Here is a 24,598-nt window from a genome sequence, read left to right as displayed (position 1 = left end):
ATGGCAGAACCGTATACAGTGGTGCCTCGACTTACGAATTTACTCCGTTCCGAAGGCACCTTCGTAGGTCAAAAAATCCGTAAGTCGAAAAGCGCCATTAGAAACACGATTTCCCATAGGAATGCATTGGAAACGGAAAAATTCGTGAGTCGAAGCAACCCCATCTAAAAAGTCGAAAAAACTCTATCTAAACCCACTGCGGTTTCCGTTTGGATGTTGAGGTATTCGTAAGCGTGCAGCCATTTGCCCCATTCATAAGTCGAAAAATTCGGTTGTCGAGTCGTTCGTAAGTCGAGGTACCACTGCATTTCAAAGCACTCAAAATCATGGGAACTGTAGTTTGTTAAGGGTTGTAGCTCTGTGAGGGGAAAACTACCATTACCAGTATTTTTTTTGGGGGGGGAATCATGCCCCTTAAAATGTGTGTTGGATGTGCTTTCAACGTATGGTCTACACTGGACTTTACTGTGTATGTGAGGCGCTGTCCGTCTGACAGAACCTTCAATCAGTAGCCATCTCATTTCTTTTTAGCAGTGAATTTAGATTTCCCGTATTCTGGGATAATCTGAAAATTAAAATTAACCCTACTCCAAATTGCTGTTAATCGGTTACTGGATGTCTCACTGCCGTTCTTTTCCTTGGGGGGCATGCCTGAATGTTCTCTTCTCCCACTCAGCTTTGCATGCTCCCAGCATCCATTGTCGCTTCTCATTTGTTTTCTGGTACCCATACTTCTGGCATGTGGAGAAAACACAAACACTGTTTTGTAACTTTATTCTTGTACCCTCTGGTTTGTGCACACGCAGAATTTCATACAACTGAGTTTCAAGCAAGTGTCTGGGAAGGTGACTTTTGTTGTTGTTTAGTCGTTTAGTCGTGTCCGACTCTTCGTGACCCCATGGACCAGAGCACGCCAGGCACTCCTGTCTTCCACTGCCTCCTGCAGTTTGGTCAAACTCATGTTCATAGCTTCAAGAACACTGTCCAACCATCTCGTCCTCTGTCGTCCCCTTCTCCTAGTGCCCTCCATCTTTCCCAACATCAGGGTCTTTTCCAGGGAGTCTTCTCTTCTCATGAGGTGGCCAAAGTCTTGGAGCCTCAGCTTCACGATCTGTCCTTCCAGTGAGCACTCAGGGCTGATTCCCTTCAGAATGGATAGGTTTGATCTTCTTGCAGTCCATGGGACTCTCAAGAGTCTCCTCCAGCACCCTAATTCAAAAGCATCAATTCTTCGGCGATCAGCCTTCTTTATGGTCCAGCTCTCACTTCCATACATCACTACTGGGGAAACCATAGCTTTAACTATACGGACCTTTGTAGGCAAGGTGATGTCTCTGCTTTTTAAGATGCGGTCTAGGTTTGTCATTGCTTTTCTCCCATTGTCATTGCTTTTCTCCCATTTTCTTACATTCCGGGGGCGGGGGAGGTGACTTAAAAATAAATAAATCATAGGACTTTGGATTCGGAAGGGACCCTGACAGTCATCTATTCGAACCCCCTGCAATGCAGGGATCCTTGCTCACCCTTCTTCACTTTTTAAACCTCAGATGTGTGCAACGAAGATCAACAAAAGCAAGCAAACAACACGAGATGTAGACTCAAGCCGATCTATACTGTAATCAGATATCTGCTTCAGTGCTTATCTGAAGGAGAAAGTTTTAAAAAAGATTCCTGCACATAAATAAATTGGTACCTGCACATACTCACGGGGGTGGGTCAGGTAAACAGAAAGCTGTGCATATGCCCCTTTTGTATTGCCATGGGTCGGCGAGTAGAATTAACTAGTCAGTGAGCGTGCAAAAAAAGACACAGGGTTAAAAACACCTACTTGTATGGACAAGAAACAATTGTTGTTGTTGTTGAGTCGTTTAGTCATGTCCGACTCTTCGTGATCCCATGGACCATAGCACGCCAAGAAACAAGAAACAATGGATTAGGTCAAATCCAAATGCTGTATGCACATGTGGAAACTGCTGAGATTGGTTTCGAACCGCAGGAATCTGGATTAGCAGTAGTGCTCTGTTATGTACTGAGCTGAATCATAGGATCCAGACTCCGAGTATATTTCATGCTCCATTATGAACCAGCCCGTAAAGAAACTGGTATTTGTCTAGTGAAATAGATGAGGAGGAGGGAGGGATTGAGGGAGGAATGCAGGCTCTGTTTTGCTACCTGGCTCTTAACTTGCAGAGCCGGTTTGGGCTGCAGACAGGCAGAGAACCCTCATCTACCACTAAATCAGTCTGACCACAAGTTCAGTTCCTCCCCTTTGCCCTTCCCATATGCAGAGCTGGGTATTCCATAAACTGTATAATTGGAAATCCTTGCTCCCCCGCTCCCCGCCGCCACCTTTCATAATAACAGAGTCTGCATTATTACTGCATTTTCATCCCTCCTTTCCTTCAAGGAGGCATATGTACCGGCAGTTCTCTTCTTTTTATCCTACTATGAACCCAGGGAGAAAAAGTGGAGAGAGACTAACAGATGCAAGGCCAGCCCGTGAGCTTCAGGGTGCAGTGGGAATTTGAACTCGGATCTCCTTGCCCTTAGTTTGAAACCCTAACCATTATTCCACACTGACTCCATCTGCTAGTTTTCAGCAGCTATGCAGAGCATTGGAGCCAACTCATGCACGGGAAACCTGCTGCGAATCATCCTCACACACCATACATTTAAAGAACATGACTGCCCCCAGAGAATCCTGGGAAATATAGTTTGTTAGGGTGCAGGGAATTATAGTTCTGTGAAGGGCAAACTGTGGTTCCTATGTTTCTTTTTTTTCAGGAGGGGGGGATGCTATTTCAATGTGGAGTTGCCCCACACTTCAGGAAGCATCTTATCTTCGAGGGCTAGACACTTGCCTTTTGAAAAAGGACAACTGAGTTCCTTGACAATGTTAAATTCTGCAGAGTGTGGTTGCAAAATTTGCAAGATATATTAAGCCCCACTTATATACAAATGGATTTTGGATGCCATTTTAGCTGCCCTTAATTGGTGGGCTACAGAGCTGTAATTTATGCTGTTAATTATTATTATTGTTGTTGTTGTTGTTGTTTAGTCGTTTAGTCGTGTCCGACTCTTCGTGACCCCATGGACCAGAGCACGCCAGGCACTCCTGTCTTCCACTGCCTCCTGCAGTTTGGTCAAACTCATGTTCGTAGCTTCGAGAACACTGTCCAACCATCTCGTCCTCTGTCATCCCCTTCTCCTTGTGCCCTCCATCTTTCCCAACATCAGGGTCTTTTCCAGGGAGTCTTCTCTTCTCATGAGGTGGCCAAAGTATTGGAGCCTCAGCTTCACGATCTGTCCTTCCAGTGAGCACTCAGGGCTGATTTCCTTCAGAATTGATAGGTTTGATCTTGTTGCAGTCCATGGGACTCTCATATATATATAATCAGGGCTGATTTCCTTCAGAATGATGATGATGATGATAATAATAATAATAATCATAATCATAATATATTTATTTATACCCCCACCCATCCGGCTGGGTTTCCCCAGCCACTCTGGGCGGCTCCCAATCAAATATAAAAAACACAATACAGCATTAAACATTTAAAACTTCCCTAAATAGGGCTGCCTTCAGATGTCTTCTAAAAGTCAGGTAGTTGCTTATTTCCTTGACATCCGACAGGAGGGCGTTCCACAGGACGGGCGCCACCACCAAGAAGGTCCTCTGCCTGGTTCCCTGTAACCTCACATCTCGCAGTGAGGGAACCGCCAGAAGGCCCTCGGAGCCTTCTGTGGCAGGGGTGGCTAACTGGCAGCCCGCATGCCCTCCAAACAATTTCAAGAGCCCCTCCACGTCAAAAGATCATCATTACCAATATGGTGTCTGGAGCAGCAGCACACACAAAACGTTTAATGAGCCGCAGCCACAGAGCTTCTCTCCCTCTGAGCCCTGCGCTAAGCTGCTCCATTCAGCCTCTCTTGCACTGTCAGGGCGCTAAGCAATGGTGACCACCAGTGTTTGGGGAGACCATTGAAGCAGTAGCCCCAGATAAGCAGCAGGACTTCAGGCAGGTCCAACCTCCCACCCTAGCGGTGATGGTGGGAGGTGACACTTTGAGGAGGAAGTGGTGGTTCCCAACGACATCCCTCGCCTTTCGCAATGGGAACAGATGATAGCCCCATTGGGTCCCTCTATGTTTGTGTTCCTGTCTGTGGGGCGTGATAGAGAGTGTTGGGGAGAGAAAGAGAGGGGTGTGTGTGCGCCTTTCACCTTTGACACTCCTGCCCTCTTCCTTCCTAGGGCTCTCTCCAGTTTGACTGCTTCCCAGTGGCTCTCAGCGGGGAGTTGAATATCACAGCATTCACCCGTCCCCACTATCAGTTTGCACAACCCTTGCGAAAGACGCACTGTGGGCCAGGTGAGTGCCTTTCAGGCCTGCTCCGGAAGCGAGCAGCTGAGGATTCAAACTACAAGAAAGAAGAAGGTATCTGAAGAAGTGTGCATGCACACGAAAGCTCATACCAAAATAAAAACTTAGTTGGTCTTTAAGGTGCTACTGAAGGAATTTTTTTATTTTACAAGAAAGAAGATTCCACCTAAACATTAGGAAGAACTTCCTGACAGTAAGAGCTGTTCGGCAGTGGAATTTGCTACCAAGGAGTGTGGTGGAGTCTCCTTCTTTGGAGGTCTTTAAGCAGAGGCTTGACAGGCATATGTCAAGAATGCTTTGATGGTGTTTCCTGCTTGGCAGGGGGTTGGACTGGATGGCCCTTGTGGTCTCTTCCAACTCTATGATTCTGTGATTCTGTGAGGAAATGTAGCAGAGCAACCAACCAACCTCTATGCCTTCTATGTGTTCTCTTCCCACAGACTGCACCTGGCACAGGGCCAAAGATGCCATCCGCCTCTGCCAAGGTATGTAGCAATGCCACCGGCTTCTTATCAGTGCCGCTGTCCTGACCTGCGCAGGCACCAGCCAGAGCCAGCCAAACTCCCTGCGACTCATTTGATAGGGATCTGAGCCTCGTTCAAAACATTCTCACGGCGGCAACCTTTCCTAAGGCTAAACCCGCCTCTTTTTCTGGATCGAAACCAGTGGTCCAACAAGGACAGGGCTGAGGAACATTCCAGCCCTCAGGGCAAATTTGGCCCAACCTGAGTCACAGTTAGGCCCGGAGACCACTTCCTGCAAACGGTGCCAGTCTGCTCCAAATCTGACATCCTATGTCATATCAGGAGGAGGTCGGCTACACAACCAGGTTCCCTATGCAGTCTATCTCTGCAAATAGCAGGGTTAAAGCCAGATGAGTTCAAGCCTGCTTTAAGCCAGTCCTGAAAGACCTACATTGGCTCCCAGTACGTTTCCGAGCACAATTCAAAGTGTTGGTGCTGAGCTTTAAAGCCCTAAATGGCTTGGTCCAGTATACCTGAAGGAGCGTCTCCACCCCCATCGTTCTGCCTGGACACTGAGGTCCAGCGCTGAGGGCCTTCTGGTGGTTCCCTCACTGCGAGAAGCAAAGCTACAGGGAACCAGGAAGAGGGCCTTCTCGGTGGGGGCACCCACCCTGTGGAACCCCCTCCCATCAGAGATCAAAGAGATAAACAACTACCTGACATTTAGAAAACATCTGAAGGCGGCCCTGTTTAGGGAGGTTTTTAATTGGTGACATTTTATTGTATTTTAATCTTTGCTGGAAGCCACCCAGAATGGCTGGGGAGACCCAGCCAGATGGGCGGGGTACAAATAATAAATTATTATTATTATTAATCAACTGCGCAAATGAGTTTCCTGTGGGGAACCCGACCACACAGCCAATCCCTGTTCTGCGAGAGGGACTAAAAAACAAATAAATCTCTATCCACTTTCTCCATGCAACGAATCATTTTATAAACTTGTATCATGTCGCCACTTAACTCTCTGTTTTCTCTAAACTGTGAATTTATGTGGCGTATTCATGGCTGCCTCCTCTCTCCTGCAGTGCCCAGACTGGAGGTCTCCAGGAAGCTAGACAAGGCAGTGCTGCATGTGTTGGACATCCCTGAGGGACAGCACTTTTCCATGTGGCTGTATCTGAATCAGACAAATGCATTCAAAGAGCTGGGCGAGGACGCACTTAAATTGCTGGTGAGCAGAAGAAGACTCCGCCGAGAAGTTGAGCTGAATGTTCCTCCTCCTCCTCCTCCTCCTCCTCCTCCTCCTCCTCCTCCTCCTCCTCCTCCTCCTCCCCCTCCTCCTCCTCCTCTACCTTTCTTGCTCAGGGATGCCACACTCTCTCTTTCTCCTTACCTGGGCTGGATTCAACTAATAAGTCCCATCTGCAGGACTTTCACATGTGCAGGAGGGCATTCCACTCCTCTCCTCCCCCCACGCACTCCCCCCCCCCAAGAGTGGCTCAGGGGAGAGTGTCAGGAGAACCCCCAGAAAAGCAGCAGAAGAGCTGGGGGGATTCTGTCTGGGAAGCCTAAATACTTGCCTTGAGGGAACAATTGCCTTGGCCTGATGTTGAATTCCTTCACGCTGTTTCAAACCCAAAAAGAGATGTGCAGTCAGTCATGTTGTTGTTTAGTCGTTTAGTCGTGTCCGACTCTTCGTGACCCCATGGACCAGAGCACGCCAGGCACTCCTGTCTTGCACTGCCTCCCGCAGTTTGGTCAGACTCATGTTCGTAGCTTCGAGAACACTGTCCAACCATCTCGTCCTCTGTCGTCCCCTTCTCCTTGTGCCCTCAATCTTTCCCAACATCAGGATCTTTTCCAGGGAGACTTCTCTTCTCATGAGGTGGCCAAAGTATTGGAGCCTCAGCTTCATAATCTGTCCTTCCAGTGAGCACTCAGGGCTGATTTCCTTCAGAATGGATAGGTTTGAATCTTCTTGCAGTCCATGGGACTCTCAAGAGTCTCCTCCAGCACCATAATTCAAAAGCATCAATTCTTCGGCGATCAGCCTTCTTTATGGTCTGGCAAGCCACTCCAGTATCCCTGCCAAGAAAACTCCATGGACAAAGACAACAGGCACGCAGTCATACATTTCACTAATTTTCTTATCCTAATGATGTGGTTATAAGAAAAAGCTGCTCCTTTCCCCTTCTGGGGTATCCAAGAGTCCTTAAGTGAGTCACTGATAGGAGAAAATAACAGAGGCCAACCAGAGAAAATTGAGACACAAAGCAGGTAGTAAGCCTGTCCCCACTCACCACACAGGGCCGGCTCTACATAGACCTCCGGTGGCGCAGTGCACCACGGCGGGGGGCTGGCAAGCTGGGCGCCGGCCTGGCAAGCTGGGCGCCGGCCTGGCAAGGAGGGCGTCGCGCGGCAAAGCCGCACGGAAACCAATTGCGCCCTGCGAGGGCGGGGCGGGCGGCGGAGCGATCTCCGCCCCTCAGCACCAGGGCGCGCGATCTGCTCAAGACGGCCCTGTCACCACACACGGGAGGGAGGAGAGAACCCTGAACGATTAATACTTTAATTCCTGAATCCAGGTCATAGGCTCACCCTATTCATACACAAATATGCCCTTAAGACAGGTAAGCAAAAGGCAATGGAGAGGCTTTCCCATGTCCTTCCTCCTTGCAGAGAAATATCAGAGGTCAAAATGGTCTGGGAGAGTCAAAATGGCTTCAGGATTGCTCTCTTGTACTATTTCAGACACATGGTTTATATACGGTACTTATGTATGTGTTTGCCTTGTACATTTATGAACATTTATTTTATATTTGGCACCTTAGAATTCTTATAACAATGTCTAGGGGCAGGAAGAATTTGAGACCACGCAGGCTTTTTCTCTAAGCTGCTCTCACTCACGTCCCTTCCCTGTCTTGTATATACTTAGACCGGAAACGAGAATGTCAGCTTGCCTATCGACCAGGTGCTACCCTGTCTCTGCTTGGAGGTAAGGATTTTTTTACACACACCACAAAGTTTTCTCCCTTGCCATTCATCCGATGCACGTTTAACTTTAAACAAGTGTATGCCTTCCCCCAGAGAATCCTGGGAACAGTAGTTTACCCTTGCAGAGCCATAACACCCAGCATTCCTAGCTAACTACAGTTCCCAGGATTCTTTGCAGAAAGCTGGGTGCTTTCAGCGTGCATTAAATGTGTGATGCAGATGCAATGTTCTAAGCCATAAACAACAGTGGGAAGTTTGTGGTCCTCCAGATATTGTTGAACTACAGCTCCCATCACCCTTGAACCTTTGCCATGCTTTCTGGGGCTGATGGGAGAGCCACCAGCTTCCCGCCCTGCAACTGTCACCTGCGACAAGTTTGATTTGACTATGGGCCAGCTGCTAAGGTCCTAAAATAGCGGGAAAAGTCAGGTTACAGACTCCGCTAACCCAGAAATAGTACCTCAGGTTAAGAACTTTGCTTCAGGATGAGAACAGAAATCGGGCAGTGGTGGCGTGGTGGCAGCGGGAGGCCCCATTAGCTAAAGTGGTACCTCAGGTTAAGAACAGTTTCAGACCTCCAGAACGAATTAAGTTCTTAACCTGAGGTGCCACTGTACAAACAGGCCAAACCCTACGCCAAAGGATAAATTGACATAAATCTGACATCAGGCACCACAAGACAGAGAAACCAGTAGGAGAACACTTCAATCTCCCAGGACATTCTATACAAGATCTCAAAGTAGCTGTCTTATTACAGAAAAATTTCAGAAACAGACTGGAAAGAGAAGTTGCTGAATTGCAACTCATTACCAAGCTTAAAACCACGGGGAGACCTGGTCTGAATAAAGACATTGGATTCTTATCTCATTATACATGATAAAGCTTTCTTTAGCCATCTCACCCCTTGATTTTTCCTGCAAGACCAACTGCAGTCGTTAACAGTCGTCAACAGGTTTACCACTCCTATCAGCCAATCATCTATTCTCACCACCCTTCTGAGTAATACCCCTCCCCACCCTCTGAATATATATAAGGGTCTGGTGACTTCTGTTTCAGTGTATCTGAAGAAGTGTGCATGCACACGAAAGCTCATACCAATGACAAACATTAGTTGGTCTCTAAGGTGCTACTGGAAGGAATTTTTGATTGTTTGTTTCCACTGTACAGTACAAGCGTAATGGCTGAGGACACCATGTGGTAAACTGCATGTGCACAGCCATTCACCAAGTGATTTCTCCTCCCCCCCCCCATTACACACACGACTGCGCATCTTCCTCACATTTGGCCTCTTATTCTATTGGGTATTGTGTTCATAGGTCTGGCCCAACGTCAGAAGCCAAGAAGATTCGCCCCGAACTCACCTGTGCCCCTTTGCGAGCGGTATGCGTTTTTAAAAAATCCGTTCCACATCAGACCCAAAATTTCAAAAAGCGAAAATGTTAGCATTAACTTGGGGTGTGTTCTTCTGAGCCAGTCCTACCATTAGGCGGAAGGGAACATCTACCTCCGGCGCCAGGAAGCCACTGAAGTGCAGGGAGTCTCAAGGTGGTGCCGAAGGTCAGGTGTGTGTGTGTGTCACAGGTAGGCTTCTTTCTGTCGCCTGCCCTAGGCCAACCTAGGGTGAGGGATGTTGGCCAAAGCAAGATTCAGCAGGCATCTTTTTGTACCAAGCGTGGGGAGAAGGGTGTGTGTGTGTGTGTGTGTGTGTGTGTGTGTGTGACATCTTGTTCTTCACCTCAGGGAGCAAACTGTCCTAGGTCAGCCCTGAACATGTTGACCATGCACCCCCAAACTGCGGCCCTCCAGATGTTTTGGCCTACAACTCCCATGATTCCTAGCTAACAGGACCAGTGATCGAGGAAGTTGGGAATTGTAGTCCAAAACATCTGGAGGGCCGAAGTTTGGCGATGCCTGATGTTGACAGAGCAGGACTTGCCGTGGTTATGTGTACTTTGGGAAGGAGAGCGGAGGGTGTGTATGTGTTGGAATCGTGTATGGGGGGGGCATTCTCACCTGTTATTACAAAGACTTGACTTCCTGTTCCAGATGCTGAGGCCTTGTCCAGGGCCTGGGAACAGAGCCGTCTGAAACTTAAAGTCTTTGAGGGGATGCTGAGCTGCTCTCTCTCTGCACCGTGTGACCTCCCCGGGGAGCTGGTTCCCTGCTGGAGGGGAGCACCCCGTGCCTCTTGCCACCCACTGCACCCCCAGCTGCACCTGCCCCTCGCCCCACAAGTGAGTAGAGCAAGGAGCAAGTGGGGCGGGAAAGGAGATGTGGACGAGATGGCGAGTGTGGATTATGTGGTGTCCAGTAAGTCTCCAGACCCTCCAACATTCTTCCTATTCAATAAACATAATAATAATACCCCACCAATCTGACTGGGTTGCCCCAGCCACTCTGGGCAGCTTCCAACATATGTAAAAACACAATAAAACAAAACTTTTTTTAAAAAAACTTCCCTATACAGGGCTGCTTGCAGATGTTTGGCTCTCGGGGGTCCATACACTCCGATGAAAATAGGGACGTCCGAGATGAGCGCCGCAACCCCAGAGTCGTCCGCGACTGGACCTAACGGCCAGGGGTCCCTCTACCTTTACCTTTTTAAGGCCTTTACTTTTAAGGCAAAGCAGGACATTCCGGGATCAAATCAGAAACTGGGATGGCTTCTGTAAAACCCAGGAAAATAAGGGGACACTTGGAGGGTCTAGAATTCAGGCTGCTTATGTGACGTAGACACGATCAATTAAATATCCGGCACATGGCCCCTTTAAGTGAAAAGGTGCTGGTGACCCCAAGAGGCCAGTTGTTGGAGAACTAACTCGGAGGTATGGCCTGGATGGAAAGGTTGGAGCTCCCGGGCCTCAGAAGGAAAGAAGAGAGTCTGATTTGCCATTAACAAAGGCTTGCAGTGAGTTCCTAGTGAGAAGTCTTGTCACTTGCAGAGGGCTTTCGAGGTCAGGCTGAGGACCACATCAGCCCCAGAGCTGCAGATCGCCCACCTGCGTCTTGTGGAAATGTGGACATAATGGGACATCTGCATGTTACAGCTGGGATGGGGGAGCCTGGTGCCCTCCAGCTGTCCTGGGACTCCAGCTCCCATCACCCCCCGCCTCCCCCGACTATTGGCCCTGCCGGTTGGGGCTGATGGGAGTTGGAGTCCAACAACATTTCTAGGGCCCCTGGTTCCTCATTCCTGTGTTACGGGACTGTGGTGTGCTGGGATAAGAAGCAGCCCTTCAAACCAGGAGCATCTGACAGCAGGCCTAAAGCGTGAGGGATGGTGAAGACATGGGCAAGGGTGGGTGTGCAAGTGAGCGGTGAGTTTTGTGACTGTGAGAAACAAACTCTTTCCAAACCTCTTAGGTGCCGCAGGAGTTCCCAGGACTGACACCCCACCCCAACCTCTGTGTGCAGGTAGGACCCATGTAATTAACCCTGACCCCATGCCACGTAATTACAATCCATTCAAGAACAATGGCTAAGCCTCTATTGTTCAGCTTCCTGAGGTCCTGCATAATGTTGGCCTGCTGCCTTAAGGCATTTTAAAAGTCAGAATTGGGCTCCCCCCCCCACACACACTGTTCTTATCTGGAGCTCATTTTTTTTAGTGACTCGCAGAGAAAGAAGACCAAAGAAAATTTCCTTACTAGAGTGATTCCTTCACGTGGCAAAGGTGTAGTGGTGGTTGGTCACCCATGGGAACTGATAGGGGGCAGAAGGCAGGGAGACCAATAGGAGGTGATGCCAAAGAGCCAATGACAGGCAGAGCCACCTTCTTCTAGTTTTGCCCCCAATCTCCTTGCTTGGATCTACAAGGACAGAACTGAACCGATGAGGAGGAGGAGGAAGCTGCCAGCCCCCTGGACTATTTCGAAGCAGACAGGTCTGCAGATCAGGGGGCTGACGAGGGGAGATCGAGTTTGATGGAGCAGTGTCCTGTTCACTCTAATTACCAACCTCTGCTGTAAAGGTGGCCTGATCCCTCCACCTCCTGTCTTCAATTTCCTTATCACAAAATGTCCAGACAGGGTATGTGAGGGGGTGGGGAGGGTTTGCTGCACAGGATTTCCAAATTGTGCAACCTGAATTTGCCAGTCTGTTACTGAGCTGCACCCCAAAATAGTGAGTGTCTGGAAGTGCCCCTCTCTTTCCATTTTCCATTGGGGCAGCAGGGTCCTAAGGTGCTGCCTTGTAAATGGAGGCCGTACGTTGATTGAAGCAAGTTAGGACTCTGATGGTGTTCGCCTTGGGAAGGAAAGGCAGTGGCCTGTTTCCTTGTTATCTCTTTATTCTGTGCAGATTCTTTTTCAATGAGATACAGTGGTACCTTTGTTCTTAACTGCTTTGGTACTCCAACAACTTGGAACCCAAACACTACAAACCTGGAAGTGTTCCGGTTTGCAAACTTTTTTCAGAAGCCGAACATGCTCCGTTTTGAGTGTTACGCTTCCAATTTGAGCGCCACACTTCCGTTTTGAGTGTTACGCTGAGGTCTGTCTGTTTTTGTTATTTATTTTGCATTTTTGCTTTTGCGGCTCTTTCTTTGTGACTGTGTGGAACTCAGTTCAGCTACTGATTGATTGATTGATTGATGTGTGACTGCAGTACATTGTTTGTTGCTTTCATTTGATGGATCAATGGTCTCATTAGTAAAATTCATGTTAAATTGCCGTTCTAGGGGTTGTTTTTAAAAGTCTGGAACGGATTATGTAATCTGTTTTGCATTACTTTGCATGGGAAAGCGTGCCTTGATTTTGGAACGCTTTGGTTTTGGAAACGACTTCCGGAACGGATTAAGTTTGAGAACCAAGGTACCACTGTACTTAAAAGCAGAAAACTCACGTTGGCTTAGAAGAACAGGCCCACATGAAATTGCCTTCTACCAAGTGAAACCATTGATGCATCTACGGCAGTTCAGTGTTGGTTTCCCTGCCTGGCAGCAGCACCCCAGGATTCCAGGCAGGTGTATTTACCTAGCTCTGCTTGGGGATGCCAGGGATTGAACCCGGCTCTGCCGCTGAACGACAGACCTGCAATTTAGTACACAGCTAGATCTTACCTCCTTACATGTCTAGCTAGTTTAGGTCCATGGGATATACTTTCAGGGCGAAGTGTGTGCGAATTGTAGGATAAAGCCCAGTGGATGAGAAATGCCATAACTTTCGAAGTGCCGTCAAATCTAGACTTTGAAGCTTTGGTTAGAAGCGGCAGCAACTGATATCACAGAGGCACAGCCCTGTTTGTCGCAGCCTCCTTCCGGTCTCATGTGTCTGATGGATTTTCCTTTTTGCGACTTCGATATACAACAAATTGTTACTGCTTTGATCTCAAAGAATGAAGAAGGGAGCGCAATCCAGCTGAAAGAAGGATGTCTGGGTTTCAATGGGAGAATTAAGCCCATGTGCCAGTGTCTTTCAAATCTGCCTTAGCCTTCCATTTCTGGCTAGGTGCCTCCAGGAAAAAACTCATGGGCAGGGCATGACAGCACCTCCTACTGACCTATACTTTCCCTTTGTGCAGGTCAGGAGCAATGGAAACACCTACCTCCAAAGCTGCCTGCAGAAAGGTGAGTGCCACAGTGGTCTCTAAGCGCCAGACTAGACTAGACTAGAGGTATTTAACATACCTCTGAATGGCAGTGGCTGGGAATGTCAAGCTTGTTGTGCTCATGTCCAGTGTGCAGGCTTCTCACAAGCATCTAGTTGGCCACAGGGTACCGGACTACCGTGTTTCCCACATTATAAGACACCGTCTTATGTTTATTTCACTCAAGAAAATAAGCCTATGGCTTATTTTCGGGGGGTGTCTTTTTTATTGTTACTATAAGTACGGTACCTCCTTACTGGGTCCTGCTGGCTCAGGGCTCGGGACGCGCAGCAAGCCGCCTCCTGCTGCTGCCAGATCCCGGAGGCGGCCTACTGGGTCTGGTTGGCCTGCATGGCCTGAAGCTGAGCGGCGGCAGGAGGTCCGCGGGTCCTTCCCTGCCACCAGGGCGCCGGCGGAAGCGCTGCTGGTCCCTTCCGTGCCGCCGGAACGTCGTGGGCTGCATGGCCCGAAGCTGAGTGGCGGCGGGAGGTCCGCGGGTCCTTCCGCGCCGCCGGGATGACGGATGGCAGTGGGAGCACTGCTGGCCCCTTCAGCCGGATGAAGGAAGCGGCCTGCCGGGTCGGTGCCCAGCAGCGCTGCGCGGAGCACCAGATCGAGTCAGTGCCCAGCAGCCCCGAGCTGGATTGAGGAGGCGGTGCTCCGTGCAGCGCTGCTGGGCGCTGACTCTGCAGGCCGCTTACTCGATCTGCTGCTCCGCGCGGCGCTGCTGGGCACCGACCCGGCAGGCCGCTTCCTTGATCCGGCGGAAGGGGCCAGCAGTGCTCTCGCCGCCCGTCACCCCGGTGGCGCGAAAGGACCTGCGGACCTCCCACCACTGCTCAGCTTTGGGCCATGCAGCCCACGACACTCCATCGGCACGGAAGGAGCCAGCAGCGCTCTCGCCGGCGTCCGTCGCCCCTGCGGCGCGGAAGGACCTGCGGGCCTCCCGCCGCCGCTCAGCTTTGGGCCATGCAGCCCACGACACTCCGTCGGCACGGAAGGAGCCAGCAGCGCTCTCGCCGGCGTCCGTCGCCCCTGCGGCGCGGAAGGACCTGCGGGCCTCCCGCCGCCGCTCAGCTTTGGGCCATGCAGCCCACGACACTCCGTCGGCGCAGAAGGAGCCAGCAGCGCTCTCGCCGGCGTCCGTCGCCCCGGCGGCGCGGAAGGACCCGCGGGCCTCCCGCCGCCGCTCAGCCTCAGGACATGGAAACTGGCAGGGATGGGGGATGGGGGAGCGCTTTCCCTCCTCCGCATCCCTCCGTGTAACTCTACCTTGCCAGGCGAGCGCTTGCGCTCTAAAGGAACGCAACAAGGTATGGCTTATTTTCAGGGGGTGTCTTAGATTTCACAACTGCTTAAAAATCCTGCCCTGGCTTACTTTATGACTACGTATTAAAAAGGGGGAAACACGGTAAATGGGCCTTGGACCTGATTCAGCAGGCTTTTCTTATATTCTCTTCCCCACCCCTAATCTTTAGTGATTTCCATACCATTTAACAAAATTCAGTTCTGTTTCAATACAACGTTTTGACTTCGCGTCCTTACTTCCATGACGTTGTTTCTGTTCAAATCCTTTATCGGCCGCCTTAAATGTAATACTTATTTCTATAACCTATATCCTACATTACAATCCTTTTATCATTCTCATTCATAGAATCATAGAATCGTAAGTTGGAAGAGACCACAAGGGCCATCCAGTCCAACCCCCTGCCGAGCAGGAAACACCATCAAAGCATTCTTGACATATGCCTGTCAAGCCTCTGCTTAAAGACCTCCAAAGAAGGAGACTCCACCACACTCCTTGGTAGCAAATTCCACTGCCGAACAGCTCTTACTGTCAGGAAGTTCTTCCTAATGTTTAGGTGGAATCTTCTTTCTTGAAGTTTGAATCCATTGCTCCGTGTCCGCTTCTCTGGAGCAGCAGAAAACAACCTTTCTCCCTCCTCTATATGACATCCTTTTATATATTTGAACATGGCTATCATATCACCCCTTAACCTTCTCTTCTCCAGGCTAAACATACCCAGCTCCCTAAGCCGTTCCTCATAAGGCATCATTTCCAGGCCTTTGACCATTTTGGTTGTCCTCTTCTGGACACGTTCCAGCTTGTCAGTATCCTTCTTGAACTGTGGTGCCCAGAACTGGACACAGTACTCCAGGTGAGGTCTGACCAGAGCAGAATACAGTGGTACTATTACTTCCCTTGATCTAGATGCTATACTCCTATTGATGCAGCCCAGAATTGCATTGGCTTTTTTAGCTGCTGCATCACACTGCTGACTCATGTCAAGTTTGTGGTCTACCAAGACTCCTAGATCCTTTTCACATGTACTGCTCTCAAACCAGGTGTCTCCCATCCTGTATTTGTGCCTTTCATTCCTTTGCTTATATTTCAAGTCCTGCCTGCGATTTCCATTTGACTATTAGAGCTCTTCTCATATATTCCCAAGAACTGAGATGAGATCCATGGACTGATCCTGCGGCCAAGCTTTTTATGGAAGCTTTCTTTTCTCTTCCCCTAGATACCGAGCAACATTTGCTGCTTCGGAAGACTAAGCATTCCCAAGGGAGCTCTTCTACACATGTCTTGGAGGGGGGTACCTGGGTCCCCATCGCTCAAGCTGCCAGCACAGTAAGGCCCAGACTGCCACTCTTTCCCACCTCCTGCTATGGTTCAGATGCTGTTCTATGGGGTGGGGACTCATTGCATATTCTTTTCCCTGTTCTCCACAGGGAAATGGGATTCCGGAGGATGCCCTGCAGAGGGATTTGCAGTCAGGAGAGTGCACGAAGGTGAGAGTGGGGACGAGTGTCAGGAAGAGGGAGGGCATGCCTTTAGGAATTGGCACATGTTGGAAGGTGTCGAGCTGACTCCTCCAGAAGACCCGTTGAATGAGCACACATCATGATTTGCTTGCACAGAGGCTGTCCTGGATGCTTTAGCTGAGATTCCTGTGTGGCAGGTGGTTGGACTAGATCACCCTTGGGCTCCTTTCCAACTGTACAGTTCTATGATTCTGTGACCCTTCGGACCAGTGTGGTGTAGTGGTTAAGAGCGGTAGACTCCTAATCTGGGGAACCGGGTTCGCTTCCCCGCTCCTCCACATGCAGCTGCTGGGTGACCTTGGGCTAGTCACACTTCTCTGAAGCCTCTCAGCCCCACTCACCTCACAGAGTGTTTGTTGTGGGGGAGGAAGGGAAAGGAGAATGTTAGCCGCTTTGAGACTCCTTCGGGTAGTAATAAAGAGGGATATCAAATCCAAACTCCTCCTCCTCCTCCTCTTCTTCTCCTTCTCCTTCTCCTTCTCCTTGCAAGTATGTTCTGCAACATGTCATGGACTCCATCCTAGTGCATGTCGGGAACTGGCGTGGGGGAGGAACGATCCCCCAGGCATAACGCAGGAATGTTTCCAGTCTTCTCCCCAATTCCTTCATGACCCGAGCCTGGCTGTTGACATCGGGCACATGTTCCATAAATCTTGCAGAGTAAAAACACAGTGGAGTGAGGCAGAGGTTTGTGCACTAAGCTGCTTTATTGCTAAGAATTAAGCAGAACAAAAGAAAGCATGTCTCCTCTCGCTAAGAGAAGTCCGAATAAAACAACAACAACAAACGGAAACAGAATACAGCAACATCCGCTCCCGTGATTCCCAACAGTCATTGCTGGAATGTGTAAACACAGTCTTGTTGACTGTCTAACTGCACAGTGAGAGGACATAGAAACCTAACAGTGCATTCATGATGGATTTATAGTGCACCTTCCACAGAGCATTCCGCTTTATTGGCCGTTGTTTCTTTCCCAGTGTTATCCCATTATTGCCTCCAGGAGGGTCGCTCTTGCAATAGAGCGTAACAAAAATGGGACTCGCCCATGTCAGACATTTGTGGTATAAAAAAGTTACAGCAGAAAATCACAGGATGCGCACAGATTGGAAACCGTATGCCCGCCCTGAAACTTCTGCAGGCTCAAAAGAGTATTGAAAGCAGGATTGCACATAAATCACCATGAATGCATAATAATCAGGATGCCTGGAGGGGTCCTCTGTCTGGTCTTGATTAAGTATTTGTTCATATTTGGCTTGGGGGCGGTCTTATGACAGCAAGCATTCATTCAGATTGACATGTCTTCCCACGGGTCATTCGTTCACCGCCCACTTTTCAGTGCATCTCCACATCACTTTTCAAACCACAAAAAACCTGTTTGTTTGTTTTTTAAGTGGATTTGCAATTTGCAGCACAAGAGAGACAGAGTGCTTTAATCCACTCTTAAGTGTGCAAACTGAAATTTCCCAGCATGTGCTTGAAGCCCTCTCACAGAATGCCGAGAGTCTGGAGGCTTTTTGTAATTAGTTTTGCAATTTTCTTCTCCCATGATGGAGTCACTGGAAACATTGTTCTGCTACTCTTGTTAGTCATTGGCTAATGGCTAATTGCTCCAGCTGTATCATTCTTTTATAAAAACACCTTGTTCCTTCTAGGTATTTTAATGCATACTTTGGCACTCTTTAGAAATGTTTGGTTTGTGAGGTTATCTTAAACACACATTGGTTTAATGTTACAGGTAGGTAGCCGTGTTGGTCGATCGTAGTCATTGGTATGCATGCACACAAAAGCTCATATCAATGACAAACTTAGTTGGTCTCTAAGGTGCTACTGGAAGGAATTTTTTGTTTTTGTTTCAACTGGTTTAATGGTTGATCATATGACAAAGGCTTTGGGACGTGTACATAGTTTGGAACAGGGGTCCCCAAACTACGGCCCCCGGGCCGGATGCGGCCCAATCGGCCTTCCAATCCGGCCCGCGACGACTCCCGCCGCCCGCTGCCGCCGCCTGCTCTCACGGCGCGCGGCGCAGCGACGATCTAAAAAATCGGCAAAAAATCGCCGAAAATCCTTTGTGCGCATGCGTATGGGCCTCTCCCGACCCGGAAGAGGTCATTTCTGGTGCACTTCCGGGTCGGGGGAGGCCCATACGCATGCGCACAAGCAATTTTTGGCGATTTTTTCCCCGCCCGTGTGCGTGTGCGCATGCGCACGGGCGCGCACTCCCCCGCCCTCCGGCCCGCTGCGCGCGCACTCCCCTGCCCTCCGGCCCACCGCGCGGTCGGCGCGGCGGGTACCGGCCTGCCGCGCAGAAAGTCTGGGGACCCCTGGTTTGGAACATGGCTGCAGGTGTGCAGAAACCTGTTTACCATCTTATCTACATCAGGGACAGAGATTCCCTGGTTTTATACTGGTGCAGTAGCCGCTGAATCTTATGCCCACTTAGTTCACAACAGTGGGGAATTGCACTGCTACAAAAACAACCATAGAGGTGTGCTCTTAGCAGAGGGGCAGTCTTGCTTCAAGTAGCCTCTTGCTGAGAAAGGGGAACTCTGAAGGCATGGAACAAGCTGGCTGGCAGCCAACTCGATCCGCACCTTCAAGAGCTTCCAGGCAGAAGGGCAGTCCAGAGCTGTGCTGCCTCGCTGAGAAAAGAGACTTTTGGAAGGCACAGGTTGGGCTAGCTCAGGCATAGACAAACTCGGCTCTCCAGATGTTTTGGGACTACAACTCTCATGATCCCTAGCTAACAGGACCAGTGGTCAAGGATGATGGGAATTGTACTCCCAAAACATCTGGAGGACCGAGTTTGCCTATGCCTGGGCTAGCTCCTGCCAACCGACCCAGTCTGTGCCTTTCAAATCCTCAGTTGGGGAGGCTTTTACAGTCTGGGCATCTTCCCAGCCCGAGAAGAGGGAGGTTTGAAGGCCACACACCCCACAGTTCAGTAAAAGGTTGGGAGCTCCTGTAGTGTAGTAGCCAATAGATTTCCTCGCCTATTAACAGGCTCAGTAAGTGGCCTTGAGCTAGCCACAACTCCTTTTGCAGCATGGTGCAATAATGATGCAGTGCCTTGCAGAGGTTGCTGTAAGGATTACCGATGTGTGAAGTGCTTTAAATGCTCCAGACCTGGGGTGGCTAACCTGTGGCCCTCTGGCTGGACTACAACTCCCATCAACCCCAGCCAACATGGTCAAGGATGGTGGCAACTGTAGTTCAGCAACACCTGGAAGGCCACATGTATGACTTCCACACAAACCAATGAGGACACACTCCCAATAAACAGAGGTTGTTATATATAACCTCCCTGCAAACAAGGCAGAGCTTCCACTCGATAAAGAGCGGACGTTGTATATGACCTCCAAGACTTTGTGCAAACAAATTGGGATGAATGCTTAATAAACATTCATTTCCAGAAGTGGAAGTGGCCTAAGATAGTTGCCAGGCTAGCTGTGCGACTCTGTGTTCCCAGGCAAACAAGACCATGAGCCAGCTGTTCTTTTATCATTGTTTACAGGTGTGGAGTTCAGAGGATGGTGAGAACCACGAGCTCTGGGCCTGTTCACTGCAGAAGTGTGAGTGCACAAGGATATCTCCTTGGAGGAGAGTTGACCTTGAATACATACCTCCAAGGGCAACTGGGGAATAAAGGTTGCACAGGGATGGTTGGGTGGATTTTTAGACCATTTCTATACCATTTCATATCTAAAAATCTGTTTTAGTGGAGTACAGAAAGCTAACAACAACAACAACAACAATTTATTTATACCCCACCCACCTGGTTTTCCTAGCTACTCTACAGCAAATCTAAAACAGAATAAAAACATCAAGCATTAAAAACCTCCCAATATAGGGCTGCTGCCTTCAGATGACTTCTAAAAGTTGTGTGATTCTTTATCTCCTTGACATCTGAAGGGAGGGCATTCCACAGGGAGGGCGCCACCACTGAGAAGGCCCTCCCCTGCCTAGTTGCTAAAGCAACAGCTGTCACAAACATACACAACAAAACCATTAACACAAATTACTAACAGATGTAAACAGAGATCAATCCCTTCTCCTTCTGACACACCTTCCCACTCAATTCCTCTCTGTTTGCTGGCTCTGGCCCAGACCTCTACCTGGGCTGTTGCCCTGGGCTCAAACAAACTCCCCCCCCCAAAAAAAATTCACAACAAAGAGGGTTCCTGGAACCTGCTGGCAACATCCTAGACGCTTGCTCCAGGCTCGCTTTTTCAAGCAGGCATGAATCAGGACGCACCATGCAGAACCAGTTCCAGACCATATCAGCTTTGGTTGGGTGACTTTACCAGGAGCTTGCAAAAGATGACAACTGGGACACCTCTTCACTCACAGTTCTTTCTCTGCCCTCTGCCGCCCCCACCCTGCTCCTCTTCCAGCTGCTTGCATAGCTTGAAGAACACAGCCCCAGTTTGTGGGAGGTGGAGGAGGATGTAGTCATTGGATAGTCACTAAGCACAAAGTGCAAGTAGATAAATAGGTACCGCTCCGGCGGGAAGGCAAACGGCATTTCCGTGCGCTGCTCTGGTTCGCCAGAAGTGGCTTAGTCATGCTGGCTACACGACCCGGAAGCTGTACGCCGGCTCCCTCGGCCAGTAAAGCGAGATGACTGCCGCAACCCCAGAGTCGTCTGCGACTGGACCTAACGGTCAGGGATCCCTTTACCTTTAAACAAACCACACGACTAAGGGCTCATCCACACTTGTCCTGTGCCTTGAAAGCATGTGTCCAAATGATTTCCGCTCCTTTCCCAGGAAAAAACCCCGCTCTTTAGTACTAAATTGGAGCAAACATCAATCCAGTGAAAACCCGAATTGCTGTTTCCTCCGGCTGAACACTAAAGAGCGGCTTTCCCCAGGAGAAAGCAGCAGGGCAAGGAGAAGTATGTATAAGCACTCTCTCTCTTCAAGTCTGATAGGGTTGTTGACTTGGTCCCCAATTCCAGCGAGACAAGCACAGTATTTAAATAATACGTCTGGACTGGAGGCTGCATTCTTCAGTCTTAAAACTATTGGGGCTGGGGAAAATTGCCAGCCATTGAGTAGAGGGTGAAAGGGCCATGCATTGCAGGAATAGGAACCGAAGATCAGCCACTAATTCCCTCTCCCCTCCATGCTTTTCATGCAGATTCCCGAAGACGCTGGGCACTGGCCTGGATGATGGCTCTCCTGGGCACCTGCTCTATCCTGCTCGTGCTGCTGCTCAAGAAAGAAGAACTGAAAAGTACGAGGCAGACTTTCTGTGGCTCCCAATGCACTTTGCTTATGCCTTCTGATCTATCTCCTGTATTCCCCGCAGTCATCGCAGCTTCTGCTTTACCCGTTGTGATAATATGAGCCTGCCTTACCCCTCCAACAGGGATGGATGGATCTTTTATCAGTTCTTCTCCAGCTCCTTGTTTTTCTAGTATTCATTTCCATGCACCATATTTCCACATCACAGAAATTCACCAGCGTTCCCTGTGCATTTCTCCTACCGCACACATATTTGTATGCAGTCTGGCCTAAAATATGTAGGATTGCAAGCCCTACTAGAATGCACCGCAAAATTCAAAGAAGCGTGAGTTTCGAAGGATAGCTATGTTCTGGTTCTCATGCGAACAGAGCCAAATTTCTTTCCCATCCCCGATTTCTCCAACCTTCTAAGGCTGTGCTTTCTTCAGCACTTCCCCAGCTGCCTTGCGATCAGCTGGGGGGAGAGCGCCCTCTTCTGACCCCTCCCGTAGCGTAGCCATGTCATTTACAGGAGGAAAGCATTCAAAAGCGTTATACTCTAAGGCAGGCATCCCCAAACTGCGGCCCTCCAGATGTTTTGGCCTACAACTCCCATGATCCCTGGCTAACAGGACCAGTGGTTGGAGAAGATGGGAATTGTAGTCCAAAACATCTGGAGGGCCGAAGTTTGGGGATGCCTGCTCTAAGGGCTGTTTTATGCATTCTTACAGATTAAATTGCTACCAGTTTATGTAGCCACTTCACTCCGTTCCTTTCGATGGGGTGTCATCATGACTCAGAGTTGCCTTCTAGCCGGGCGTTTTCTTTTCATGCATGCCTGTCCTCTTGATTGAAAAGCTCTCTCTGACACCCCTCTCCGCCCCCCCCCCCACAGGATGGTACAGGATCCTGAAAGACGATTACAGTTCTGGAGGTAAGACAACAAAGGGTCTCGTAGCATGTAAAGACTAGCAAATATAGTTTGGCGTCAGCTTTCATGGACTAGAGTCCACTCCATCAGATGCACAAAGTGTTATTCTCAGCTGGTGTATCATGGGCGTACCCAGGATCAAAACTAGGGGGGGGCAAGGGGAGGGGCCAAGGCACGGAAGGGGAGGGGCCACAAAGTGGGCGGGAACGACGAACTCGCGCTCCGCCGGGCTGTGCCCCTCCCTAGAAGCAGGGCTGGTGGGCGGAGGCGGAGCCCAGCCCAGCGGAGCGCGAGTTCAGCGTTCCCGCCTGCCGCGCCGCGCTCTCTGGTTCCCTGCCACGCTTGGCCTTGCCAGAGGGCGCGACGGGGAGCTGGAGGGAGGGCGCAGCGCGGCGGGTGGGAACGGCGAACTCGCGCTCCGCCGGGCTGTGCCCCTCCCTAGAAGCAGGGCTGGTGGGCGGATGCAGAGCCCAGCCCAGCGGAGCGCGAGTTCGGCGTTCCCGCCCACCGCGCCACGCTCCCTGGTTCCCCGCCGCGCTTGGCCTTGCCTGAGGGCGCGCCGGGGAGCTGGAGGGAGGGTGCGGCGCGGCGCAGCGGGAATGGCGAACTCGCGCTCCGCCGGGCTGTGCTCCGCCTCTGCCCACCAGCCCTGCTTCTAGAGTAGGGCAGCTGCCCTAACTTGCCCCGTGGTGGGTACGCCCTTGTGGTGTATACACACATGGGTAGAGAAGGAAAGAAACAATAGTTCAAAGTGGTGTTGAACGGCAATTAAATGCGAAAAGTGTGGCCTGCAACAATTCACCTAGAGCTGTTATGTTTGCAAAGTCAGCCCAGAGCAGTGATAAGTGGCTGCGCAATTTACTAAGTAAATTAATATTTGTAGTGGGAACAGGAGAGCATTGTCTCTGTCCAAACATCGATAGAATGCCAGGAAGGCGCATGGTAGGAGCCAGAGAGAGGAGAGTCCCGAGGGCCATAGGTAAGAGTCCTGGAGGGCCGCATTCTCCCAATAGAAAAAGAGAGCGTTTGACGATTGCTTGAGGGTTAGGATGAGAAGTTCGGCCTTGGACATACTGAGCTTTGGAATGGTAAAGTGTGCAAGTGGCTGATCATTATCTACAGAACACCAAGCCGTGGACAAACGCCCTCTCTCTTTCTTCTCTGCCAGGAGCGCTTCGGGGACGGCACATCCTCGTTCTCTACTCTCCTGACCACACTGGCTTTGAGCGCCTGGTGGGCACCCTGGCTGGCGCACTGGCCCGGCTGCAGCTGACTGTATCCCTGGAGCTGTGGAGCCGCGGGGAGCTGAGATCCCTGGGGCCCATGCAGTGGCTCCATGCTCAGCGGCACCGGGTCCTGCAAGAAGGCGGAGCCGTGGTGCTGCTTTTTTCCCGCAGCGCCAGAGCTGCTTGCTCGGAGTGGCTGGGTTGGGAGCAGAAAGACAGGCTGCCGGCCGCCAAGCCTGACAGCACTTTCTTGGCCTCCCTGAACTGCATCCTGCCAGACTTCCTGGCTGGTAAATCCAGGGACCGGTATATGGTTGCCTGCTTTGAGGAGCTCTTCCCTGCAGACGAGATCCCTGCGCTTTTCCGTTCGGGGCCTGTCTACTCTCTGCCATCACAGCTCTTCAACTTCCTGCTAGCGCTGGCTGGACCCGGTGTGGGCCAGGAGAAGAGGAACAGCCTAAGGAGGCATGCGGTGTTGATCAGCAAGAGTCTGGAGGACGCGGTGCGGGACTGCCGGGGAAAGGAGCCAAGCTGGCGCTATCCACCATTGCTGCCTCCCCAGTCTGACGACACACAGCTGACGGGGACCAGCATTCGCCCTTCCGTAGAGTCCTGAGAGGAAAAGCTTTCAGAAGATGGATGCGTTGGCGGCCCTGTGTGGTTCCAGGAAGTTAAGCGGAATGCATGGAGATGAAGGCTCCGTGCTGGGACTTTGGACAAGCAGCCCAGGTGATCCATCACTGGCCAGCCTCCTCCCAGTAGCTGTGATGGCACAGGATAGCTGGACCATGTGAACGGATGCATTTGGGCACAGCAGTGAAGTGGATAGGTGTATCCCTGTGTGTGTATTAGCTGTGTATGTATTCGCTTGTTTGGAAAGATCCTGACGTTTTGCTACCAAGTGTGCAACTACTGAATATTTATCGTGCTTGCAGTTGCAAGAACGGAGGAATCCCATCTA

The 24,598-nt window shown here is 50.3% G+C and overlaps 1 protein-coding gene across 3 annotated transcripts in view; it reads left to right on the top strand.

Annotated features, from left to right (window-relative positions):
* The window catches only part of IL17RC (interleukin 17 receptor C), a 32,435-nt gene extending 7,901 nt beyond the window's left edge, over nt 1-24,534 (top strand). For 2 of the 3 annotated variants that reach the window (XM_035106875.3, XM_088662641.1), the window contains 14 exons: nt 4,253-4,370; nt 4,823-4,867; nt 5,932-6,077; nt 7,782-7,841; nt 9,157-9,220; nt 9,887-10,074; nt 11,204-11,254; nt 13,361-13,406; nt 15,949-16,058; nt 16,160-16,219; nt 19,767-19,824; nt 21,395-21,490; nt 22,376-22,414; nt 23,580-24,534. In XM_035106875.3, coding sequence (XP_034962766.3) covers nt 4,253-4,370; nt 4,823-4,867; nt 5,932-6,077; nt 7,782-7,841; nt 9,157-9,220; nt 9,887-10,074; nt 11,204-11,254; nt 13,361-13,406; nt 15,949-16,058; nt 16,160-16,219; nt 19,767-19,824; nt 21,395-21,490; nt 22,376-22,414; nt 23,580-24,253 — 1,755 coding nt within the window. In that variant the 3' untranslated portion in view covers nt 24,254-24,534. The remainder of the gene's footprint in view (nt 1-4,252; nt 4,371-4,822; nt 4,868-5,931; nt 6,078-7,781; nt 7,842-9,156; nt 9,221-9,886; nt 10,075-11,203; nt 11,255-13,360; nt 13,407-15,948; nt 16,059-16,159; nt 16,220-19,766; nt 19,825-21,394; nt 21,491-22,375; nt 22,415-23,579) is intronic. The other variant, XM_035106877.3, reaches the window with a different exon arrangement.
* Nucleotides 24,535-24,598: the final 64 nt, after the last annotated feature.

This window comes from Zootoca vivipara, chromosome 2 (assembly GCF_965207765.1).
Source record: "Zootoca vivipara chromosome 2, rZooViv2.hap1.1, whole genome shotgun sequence".
NCBI lineage: Eukaryota > Metazoa > Chordata > Lepidosauria > Squamata > Lacertidae > Zootoca > Zootoca vivipara.
This window is presented reverse-complemented; position numbering and strand designations above follow the sequence as displayed.